Here is an 11,581-nt window from a genome sequence, read left to right as displayed (position 1 = left end):
CGTATGTAACTCATCCACCCCCACACCAGATCCCCTTCTACCCTATATAACTCCTCCACCCCACACCAGATCCCCTTCTACCCTATATAACTCCTCCACCCCCACACCAGATCTTCTTCTATCACATATAACTCCTCCACCCCCACACCAGATCCCCTTCTATCACATATAACTCCTCCACCACCACACCAGATCCCCTTCTACCCTATATAACTACTCCACACCACACCAGATCCCCTTCTACCCTATATAACTCATCCACCACCACACCAGATCCCCTTCTACCCTATATAACTCATCCACCCCCACACCAGATCCCCTTCTATCACATATAACTCATCTAATATCTCTATGGGATTTTCTCTACTTGAGTCTGATGAAGTCCATGTAATACGGCCGAAACGTTACTCTACACCTTGTTATGTTTGTAAATAAAACACTGGAATTGCAAGACATGTACAGTCTGAAGTGTGAAGTCTTTTCCTTCTTGCCAGTAAGAATTAAGGCACCACCCCTTAATTACCAAACTGATAGGCTAAGATCAGAGACGCCAAGAACTCCATAAAGCCAATGGGATGTTCAGATGTTTCTTTCCTGCAGTGCGGGGAGTGTGTCGCCAAATATGAGACAGATATTATGTAGGATTGGAGATGAGTCCAGAGAGGACGGTAAAGCCATACTATAAGATTGTGCGTGTGGATTCCATCTGTACCCAGGATTTAGGGTTGGTGAAGCGCCATCAGTCTGATAGGGTAGAGAGATGAGAGGCGGGATCGTAGTCTGGAGTGTTTGGGACTCCGAGTGAGGGAATCATTGTAATTCCCAAGTAGTCTAGTTCAGTCCATCTTCAGTCATAGGTGGGGTTGAGCCGATCTTGAGAGTTCAGGATCGATTTTAAATTCCAATTTCTGATCATTTTCCAGCCGAACCCAATTGCGAAATTTGCTCAATCACCGATCGGGTTCCAAACTTTCCCGATTCCGATTGCTTAACCCTGGTCAATGCTTCTCTATGGGAAAAGTCACTTTTAGGGTTGAGCCGATGTTGAGATTTCAAAATCCAATTTGCAATCACTTTCCAGCCGATCGCCAATCGGGATCCGATCTTTTCTGATCCCCATCGCTCAACCCCAGTCATAGGTAAAGTTCAGACTTAGATGTGCCAAGAGAGGAGGAGGACTGATCAGAGGGGGTATCTGGCTCTTATTTGGGGCCTTCAATGCGGAGAGATGTTCCTCTGGGAGATTCGGTAATTGGAGACGATGTAGAAATTTGGACACAAGATGCCCCATGTTACCACCACTGGTCTCGGTGATGAGGGGGCTGCGCTTATGCTGGGGGTGATTATTCCCCCAAAGGGGTTACCCTATACTCTACGGACTGGGGGTGTTCTGGGCGACCTGATGTTGTCGGTGCAGACACAGAAGATGAAACAGAGATGAACTTTTACTGAGGTGCAGATCCTTAAATATACAATAACGGGGTACACCTGGTGACACAGCAGAGTCCTGGGGTGCGGGGAGATTAGATGACGGGTGTTCCTCACCCTATAAATGTTACAGCCCTAAGGAGCATCCGGGTTCCTATTTGGCCCATAGGAGGACGCCCCCCACCATAATAGCACACAACATCCCCCTCATGTTACGGAGTCCTGATAGCTCAGAGTATTGGGGTGTAATAATTAGGGTGGGGGGATGCCCCACAGGTCTGGCCTTGGCCCCTGGCTCCTGTGGTCATGCTATGGAGCTTGTGTTCCAGAATATTCTCTCCACAGGCTCAGGCTGACAAAATGGTGATACCGGACCCCCTTCAGGGTGATGGCTGGACAGACAGGGGACGGGATCTTGTGAATAGTTGGAGGATGTCACCTCCCCAACCTTCAGATACCGACACTGAGCTCTCTGTTTACCTCACAGGACTTCACTTTTACCAGGTGATGTCCTCCCATTGGACATTGGGTTACTATACAATCCTATGGGCGGTGTAATGTATATGTGAGACTCACTAGGTGGCACTGAGACTCAGGATCTGATGGTGTGATCTGGCTAGAAGGATGCGGGATCCGGGTCCAAGATGGCGGGTCCCGAGGAGAAGGCGAGCAGTAGGTCACAGGACTGAGCGTTGTGAGGGAATCTTGAAGATTGTCCAAAAGAAGCCCAATTAGAAAGACTGGGGATTGGAGGAGAGGTAAAAGTGAGATGTGAAGGGGGCCTTCTCCAAACTGCCACCAAGAGATCTCTCCCCCTCCCCCACAGGTGTTCTATGGGATTCAGGGCTGGACTCATTGCTGCCACTTTACAAGTCTCCAGGGCTTTCTCTCACCACCATTTTCTAGTGCTGACCTGAAGTGTGTTTTGGGTCCTTGTCCTGCTGGAAGAGCCCTGACCTCTGAGGGAGACCCAGCTTTCTCACACTGGGCCCTACATGATGCTGCACAATGTGTTGTTCGTCTTCAGACTTCATAATGCCATGCACACGGTCAAGCAGTCCAGTGCCAGAGGCAGTAAAGCAACCCCAAACCATCAGGGACCTCCGCCATGTCTGACTGTAGGGGGCGTCTTCTTCTCTTTTTCCTGTAATCTCTATGTTGAGGCCTTCTCCTACTTTTGTCTCCTCTGACCAGAGAACATTCTTCCAGAACGGTTTTGGCTTTCTCAGGTAAGTTTTGGCAAACTCCAGCCTGGCTTCTGTCTGTGGGTAAGAAGTGGGGTCTTCCTGGGTCTCCTACCATACAGTCCCTTCTCATTCAGACGCTGACACTGGATAGTACAGGGTGACACTGTTGTACCCTCGGACTGCAGGGCAGCTTGGACTTGTTTGGATGTTAGTCGAGGTTCTTTATCCGCCATCCGCACAATCTTGCGGTGAAATCTCTGGTCAATGTTTCTTTTGCGTCCACATCACGGGAGGTTAGCCACAGGGCCATGGGCTTTACACTTCTTACTGACACTGCGCACGGTAGACACAGGAACATTCAGGGCTTTGGAGATGGACTTGTAGCCTTGAGATTGCTCCGGCTTCCTCACAATTTTGCTTCTCAGGTCCTCAGACAGTTCTTTGGTCTTCTTTCTTTTCTCCATGCTCAATGTGGTCACACAAGGACACAGGACAGAGGTGGAGTCAACTTTAATCCATTTCACCTGGCTTCAAGTGTGATTTAGTTATTGCCACCACCTGTTAGGTGCCTCAGGTAAGTAACAGGTGCTGTTAATCACACAAATTACAGAAACATCACATGATTTATCAAACAGTGCCAATACTTTTGTCCACCCCCTTTTTTATGTTTGCTGTGGAATTAGATCCAATTTGGCTTTTTGACAATTCTTTTTGTGGTTTTCCATTGAAGACAAATTAAATGAAGAAAATACCAAAGAATTTGTGCTGTGTAATCATTATCTGGAAGAACACGAGGATTATCTGACAGAATCGCAGGGGTGCCAATACTTTTGGCCAACACTGTATGTATTATGACTACTTGTACTGCTCAGTTATGCAGATGGAAGGGGGAAGTCGGGACCAGCGCTAACCTCAGAGACACTGCTATACAAGGTCAAGATAGAAGATTCATCTTTTCTGGATAAAAAGTTGTTCATCCCTGACTTCAAGCAGTGAGGGGGGAGGGGGGGAGCAACTCTGCAGTAAGCCATAAGAAAATACTACTAATAATTCATCTATCTCCACACCAGTTCTATCCTATAGACCATCCACCACCACACCAGATCCCCTTCTATCCTATACCATCCACCACCACACCAGATCCCCTTCTATTCTCATATAACTCATCCACCACCACACCAGATCCCCTTCTATTCTCATATAACTCATCCACCACCACACCAGATCCCCTTCTATTCTCATATAACTCATCCACCACCACACCAGATCCCCTTCTATTCTCATATAACTCATCTACCACCACACCAGATCCCCTTCTATTCTCATATAACTCCTCCACCACCACACCAGATCCCCTTCTATTCTCATATAACTCATCCACCACCACACCAGATCCCCTTCTATTCTCATATAACTCATCTACCACCACACCAGATCCCCTTCTATTCTCATATAACTCATCCACCACCACACCAGATCCCCTTCTATTCTCATATAACTCATCTACCACTACACCAGATCCCCTTCTATCCTATAGACCAACCACCACCACACCAGATCCCCTTCTATCCTATAGACCAACCACCACCACACCAGATCCCCTTCTATCCTAAATACCATCTACCACCACACCAGATCCCCTTCTATTCTCATATAACTCATCTACCACTACACCAGATCCCCTTCTATCCTATAGACCAACCACCACCACACCAGATCCCCTTCTATCCTATAGACCAACCACCACCACACCAGATCCCCTTCTATCCTATAGACCAACCACCACCACACCAGATCCCCTTCTATCCTAAATACCATCTACCACCACACCAGATCCCCTTCTATTCTCATATAACTCATCCACCACCACACCAGATCCCCTTCTATTCTCATATAACTCATCCACCACCACACCAGATCCCCTTCTATTCTCATATAACTCATCTACCACCACACCAGATCCCCTTCTATTCTCATATAACTCATCTACCACTACACCAGATCCCCTTCTATCCTATAGACCAACCACCACCACACCAGATCCCCTTCTATCCTAAATACCATCTACCACCACACCAGATCCCCTTCTATTCTCATATAACTCATCTACCACTACACCAGATCCCCTTCTATCCTATAGACCAACCACCACCACACCAGATCCCCTTCTATCCTATAGACCAACCACCACCACACCAGATCCCCTTCTATCCTATAGACCAACCACCACCACACCAGATCCCCTTCTATCCTAAATACCATCTACCACCACACCAGATCCCCTTCTATTCTCATATAACTCATCCACCACCACACCAGATCCCCTTCTATTCTCATATAACTCATCCACCACCACACCAGATCCCTTTCTATCCTATATACCATCCACCACACCAGATCCCCTTCTATCCTATATACCATCCACCACCACACCAGATCTCCTTCTATTCTCATAAGACTCAGTGACCGGCTCACCAGATCTTCCCTATTCTCATGGCGTAAACCAAACACCAGGAGATCACCGAGCCGCGCATAGTGTAACACTGTTTACAAGAATAGACAATGGAGGGGATATAGTGGATGAGATTGTCACCTTGGCAGGTTGTGAACTCGGCCACAGCCACTAGGAGGCAGTATGGAGGCAATTACCAGAGTGTCCCTCTCTGGGCAGATGGGACAGCAGGATCCCATAGGCACCCAAGGGCGTCACTGGGAATGTAAGAAGGACTGAAGGTCACCTAAGGATTGGGTCAGGAGAAGAGGAACCGTGCATTACCCAGGAAGAGTACAATCCAAAGTCTGTATTGATACAACACTGCTCGTTTCGGGGTTGATTTCCCCTTTTCATGTGTACAATAAAACAATATCTAAGTTATTTATCCATTCCCTATTGTCACTCCCTCCTCACTGATGTCACAGTTGTCTTGTAAGTCGTCTTCTGTATCCTAGGACTGACGTTGTCTCCTCACTTTGTGGCTCCGCCATGGTTCCTGCACTTCGTACTTTTCCCCTTAGGGCAATGACTACTGGAAGGATTTCTTACCGCAGCTCCAGAGTCGCGCAGACTTGGCAGGGACTAATATTTGACTTCAGTCTCCCCACCTGCTTGTCGTTGATCTTCTTGCATCAGTCAGACATTGTGCACCAGTTACTTCACAGACGGCAGCGATGACGTCTCAGGTAGGACCTCTGCTTAAGGGTCTCCATACCTAGGACTGTATCTTCTCAGGTTATTTATGACCAGGGCTCAGGTACCTGATGGTGAACGTTACACGGGAGTGATATACTGGGCTCGGTCCCATATGTGCAGGCAGGACCATATGCTCCATATTCAGGACTATCATGTATAGATCTATAGAGGCGGCTGATCCAGTCCATCATGGCCAAGTGAAGCCTTTCCTATGGGGAGGTCACATATCAGAAGGTACCTGGGCTGCTCCAAGAATGGGGCAATGTGGTCACTATAGTGAAATATTCCCAGATATGGTGGTGGCCACTCGGGTATCTATGTACACTCTCTATGGGAACAGTGTGATCACTATGGTCACTATGGTCACTGGTCTGTAGGATCACTATGATCACTGGTCTGTAGGACAACTATGGTCACTGCTCTGTAGGGTCACTATGGTCACTGGTCTGTATGATCACTATGGTCACTGGTCTGTAGGATCACTATGGTCACTGGTCTGTAGGATCACTATGGTCACTGGTCTGTAGGATCACTATGATCACTGGTCTGTAGGATCACTATGATCACTGGTCTGTAGGATCACTATGGTCACTGCTCTGTAGGGTCACTATGGTCACTGGTCTGTATGATCACTATGGTCACTGGTCTGTAGGATCACTATGGTCACTGGTCTGTAGGATCACTATGGTCACTGGTCTGTAGGATCACTATGGTCACTGGTCTGTAGGATCACTATGGTCACTGGTCTGTAGGATCACTATGGTCACTGGTCTGTATGATCACTATGGTCACTGGTCTGTAGGATCACTATGGTCACTGGTCTGTAGGATCACTATGGTCACTGGTCTGTAGGATCACTATGATCACTGGTCTGTAGGATCACTATGATCACTGGTCTGTAGGATCACTATGGTCACTGCTCTGTAGGGTCACTATGGTCACTGGTCTGTATGATCACTATGGTCACTGGTCTGTAGGATCACTATGGTCACTGGTCTGTAGGATCACTATGGTCACTGGTCTGTAGGATCACTATGGTCACTGGTCTGTATGATCACTATGGTCACTGGTCTGTATGATCACTATGGTCACTGGTCTGTAGGATCACTATGGTCACTGCTCTGTAGGGTCACTATGATCACTGGTCTGTATGATCACTATGGTCACTGGTCTGTAGGATCACTATGGTCACTGGTCTGTAGGATCACTATGGTCACTGGTCTGTAGGATCACTATGGTCACTGGTCTGTAGGATCACTATGGTCACTGCTCTGTAGGGTCACTATGATCACTGGTCTGTATGATCACTAGTCTGTAGGATCACTATGGTCACTGGTCTGTAGGATCACTATGGTCACTGCTCTGTAGGATCACTATGGTCACTGCTCTGTAGGATCACTATGGTCACTGCTCTGTAGGATCACTATGATCACTGGTCTGTAGGATCAGTATGGTCACTGGTCTGTAGGATCACTATGGTCACTGGTCTGTAAGATCACTATGGTCACTGGTCTGTAGGATCACTATGGTCACTGCTCTGTAGGATCACTATGATCACTGCTCTGTAGGATCACTATGGCACTGGTCTGTAGGATCACTATGGTCACTGCTCTGTAGGATCACTATGGTCACTGCTCTGTATGATCTCTATGATCACTGGTCTGTAGGATCACTATGATCACTGGTCTGTAGGATCACTATGGTCACTGCTCTGTAGGATCACTATGATCACTGGTCTGTAGGATCTCTATGGTCACTGGTCTGTAGGATCACTATGGTCACTGGTCTGTAGGATCACTATGGCACTGCTCTGTAGGATCACTATGGTCACTGGTCTGTAGGATCACTATGATCACTGGTCTGTATGATCACTATGGTCACTGGTCTGTAGGATCACTATGGTCACTGCTCTGTAGGGTCACTATGGTCACTGGTCTGTATGATCACTATGGTCACTGGTCTGTAGGATCACTATGGTCACTGGTCTGTAGGATCACTATGGTCACTGGTCTGTAGGATCACTATGATCACTGGTCTGTAGGATCACTATGGTCACTGGTCTGTAGGATCACTATGGTCACTGGTCTGTAGGATCACTATGGTCACTGGTCTGTAGGATCACTATGGTCACTGGTCTGTATGATCACTATGGTCACTGGTCTGTAGGATCACTATGGTCACTGGTCTGTAGGATCACTATGGTCACTGGTCTGTAGGATCACTATGGTCACTGGTCTGTAGGATCACTATGGTCACTGGTCTGTAGGATCACTATGGTCACTGGTCTGTAGGATCACTATGGTCACTGGTCTGTATGATCACTATGGTCACTGGTCTGTATGATCACTATGGTCACTGGTCTGTAGGATCACTATGGTCACTGCTCTGTAGGGTCACTATGGTCACTGGTCTGTAAGATCACTATGGTCACTGGTCTGTAGGATCACTATGGTCACTGGTCTGTATGATCACTATGGTCACTGGTCTGTATGATCACTATGGTCACTGGTCTGTAGGATCACTATGGTCACTGCTCTGTAGGGTCACTATGGTCACTGGTCTGTAGGATCACTATGGTCACTGGTCTGTAGGATCACTATGGTCACTGGTCTGTAGGATCACTATGGTCACTGGTCTGTAGGATCACTATGGCACTGGTCTGTAGGATCACTATGATCACTGGTCTGTAGGATCACTATGGTCACTGGTCTGTAGGATCACTATGGTCACTGCTCTGTAGGATCACTATGATCACTGCTCTGTAGGATCACTATGGCACTGGTCTGTAGGATCACTATGGTCACTGCTCTGTATGATCTCTATGATCACTGGTCTGTAAGATCACTATGATCACTGGTCTGTAGGATCACTATGGTCACTGCTCTGTAGGATCACTATGATCACTGCTCTGTAGGATCACTATGATCACTGCTCTGTAGGATCACTATGGTCACTGGTCTGTAGGATCACTATGGTCACTGCTCTGTAGGATCACTATGATCACTGCTCTGTATGATCTCTATGGTCACTGCTCTGTAGGATCACTATGGTCACTGCTCTGTAGGATCACTATGGTCACTGGTCTGTAAGATCACTATGGTCACTGGTCTGTAGGATCACTATGGTCACTGGTCTGTAGGATCTCTATGATCACTGGTCTGTAGGGTCACTATGGTCACTGGTCTGTAGGATCACTATGGTCACTGGTCTGTAGGATCACTATGATCACTGGTCTGTAGGATCACTATGGTCACTGGTCTGTATGATCACTATGATCACTGGTCTGTAGGATCACTATGGTCACTGGTCTGTAGGATCACTATGGTCACTGGTCTGTAGGATCACTATGGTCACTGGTCTGTAGGATCACTATGGTCACTGGTCTGTAGGATCACTATGGTCACTGGTCTGTAGGATCACTATGATCACTGCTCTGTAGGATCACTATGGTCACTGGTCTGTAGGATCACTATGGTCACTGGTCTGTAGGATCACTATGGTCACTGGTCTGTAGGATCACTATGGTCACTGGTCTGTATGATCACTATGATCACTGGTCTGAAGGATCACTATGGTCACTGCTCTGTAGGATCACTATGGCACTGCTCTGTAGGATCTCTATGATCACTGCTCTGTAGGGTCACTATGGTCACTGGTCTGTATGATCTCTATGATCACTGGTCTGTAGGATCACTATGGTCACTGGTCTGTAGGATCACTATGGTCACTGCTCTGTATGATCTCTATGGTCACTGGTCTGTAGGATCACTATGGTCACTGCTCTGTAGGATCACTATGGTCACTGGTCTGTAAGATCACTATGGTCACTGGTCTGTAGGATCACTATGGTCACTGGTCTGTAGGATCTCTATGATCACTGGTCTGTAGGGTCACTATGGTCACTGGTCTGTAGGATCACTATGGTCACTGGTCTGTAGGATCACTATGATCACTGGTCTGTAGGATCACTATGGTCACTGGTCTGTATGATCACTATGATCACTGGTCTGTAGGATCACTATGGTCACTGGTCTGTAGGATCACTATGGTCACTGGTCTGTAGGATCACTATGGTCACTGGTCTGTAGGATCACTATGGTCACTGGTCTGTAGGATCACTATGGTCACTGGTCTGTAGGATCACTATGATCACTGCTCTGTAGGATCACTATGGTCACTGGTCTGTAGGATCACTATGGTCACTGGTCTGTAGGATCACTATGGTCACTGGTCTGTATGATCACTATGATCACTGGTCTGTAGGATCACTATGGTCACTGGTCTGTAGGATCACTATGGTCACTGGTCTGTATGATCACTATGATCACTGCTCTGTAGGGTCACTATGGTCACTGGTCTGTAGGGTCACTATGGTCACTGCTCTGTAGGATCACTATGGTCACTGGTCTGTATGATCTCTATGATCACTGGTCTGTAGGATCACTATGGTCACTGGTCTGTAGGATCACTATGGTCACTGGTCTGTAGGATCACTATGGTCACTGCTCTGTAGGATCACTATGGTCACTGGTCTGTAGGATCACTATGATCACTGCTCTGTAGGGTCACTATGGTCACTGGTCTGTAGGATCACTATGGTCACTGCTCTGTAGGATCACTATGGTCACTGGTCTGTAGGATCACTATGATTACTGGTCTATAGGATCTCTATGATTACTGGTCTATAGGATCACTATGATCACTGGTCTGTAGGATCTCTATGATTACTGGTCTGTAGGATCACTATGATCACTGGTATGTAGGATCACTATGATCACTGCTCTGTAGGATTACTATGACACTGGTCTGTAGGATCACTATGGTCACTGGTCTGTAGGATCACTATGATCACTGCTCTGTAGGATCACTATGATCACTGCTCTGTAGGATCACTATGATCACTGCTCTGTAGGATCACTATGATCACTGCTCTGTAGGATCACTATGGCACTACTCTGTAGGATCTCTATGATCACTGGTCTGTAGGATCACTATGGTCACTGGTCTGTAGGATCTCTATGATTACTTGTCTGTAGGATCACTATGGCACTGGTCTGTAGGATCACTATGGTCACTGGTCTGTAGGATCACTATGATCACTGCTCTGTAGGATCACTATGATCACTGCTCTGTAGGATCACTATGATCACTGCTCTGTAGGATCACTATGATTACTGGTCTATAGGATCACTATGATCACTGGTCTGTAGGATCTCTATGATTACTGGTCTGTAGGATCACTATGGTCACTGGTCTGTAGGATCTCTATGATCACTGGTCTGTAGGATGACTTTGATCACTGCTCTGTAGGATCACTATGGTCACTGCTCTGTAGGATCACTATGGTCACTGGTCTGTAGGATCACTATGATCACTGGTCTGTAGGATCACTATGATCACTGGTCTGTATGATCACTATGGTCACTGGTCTGTAGGATCACTATGGTCACTGGTCTGTAGGATCACTATGGCACTGGTCTGTATGATCTCTATGGTCACTGGTCTGTATGATCTCTATGGTCACTGGTCTGTAGGATCACTATGATCACTGCTCTGTAGGATCACTATGGTCACTGCTCTGTAGGATCACTATGGTCACTGGTCTGTAGGATCACTATGGTCACTGGTCTGTAGGATCACTATGATCTCTATGGTCACTGGTCTGTAGGATCTCTATGATCACTGGTCTGTAGGATCACTATGATCACTGCTCTGTAGGATCACTATGGCACTGGTCTGTAGGATCACTATGGTCACTGCTCTGTAGGATCACTAT

The 11,581-nt window shown here is 47.0% G+C and overlaps 1 protein-coding gene across 1 annotated transcript in view; it reads left to right on the top strand.

Moving 5' to 3' along the window:
- The first annotated feature begins 650 nt into the window (after positions 1 to 650).
- LOC142190745 (tyrosinase-like) overlaps positions 651 to 11,581 on the top strand; it is a 36,778-nt gene continuing 25,847 nt past the window's right edge. Inside the window, exons 1-2 of the mRNA XM_075262316.1 lie at positions 651 to 752; positions 1,774 to 1,932. Coding sequence (XP_075118417.1) covers positions 651 to 752; positions 1,774 to 1,932 — 261 coding nt within the window. The remainder of the gene's footprint in view (positions 753 to 1,773; positions 1,933 to 11,581) is intronic.

This window comes from Leptodactylus fuscus, chromosome 1, assembly GCF_031893055.1.
Source record: "Leptodactylus fuscus isolate aLepFus1 chromosome 1, aLepFus1.hap2, whole genome shotgun sequence".
NCBI lineage: Eukaryota > Metazoa > Chordata > Amphibia > Anura > Leptodactylidae > Leptodactylus > Leptodactylus fuscus.
This window is presented reverse-complemented; position numbering and strand designations above follow the sequence as displayed.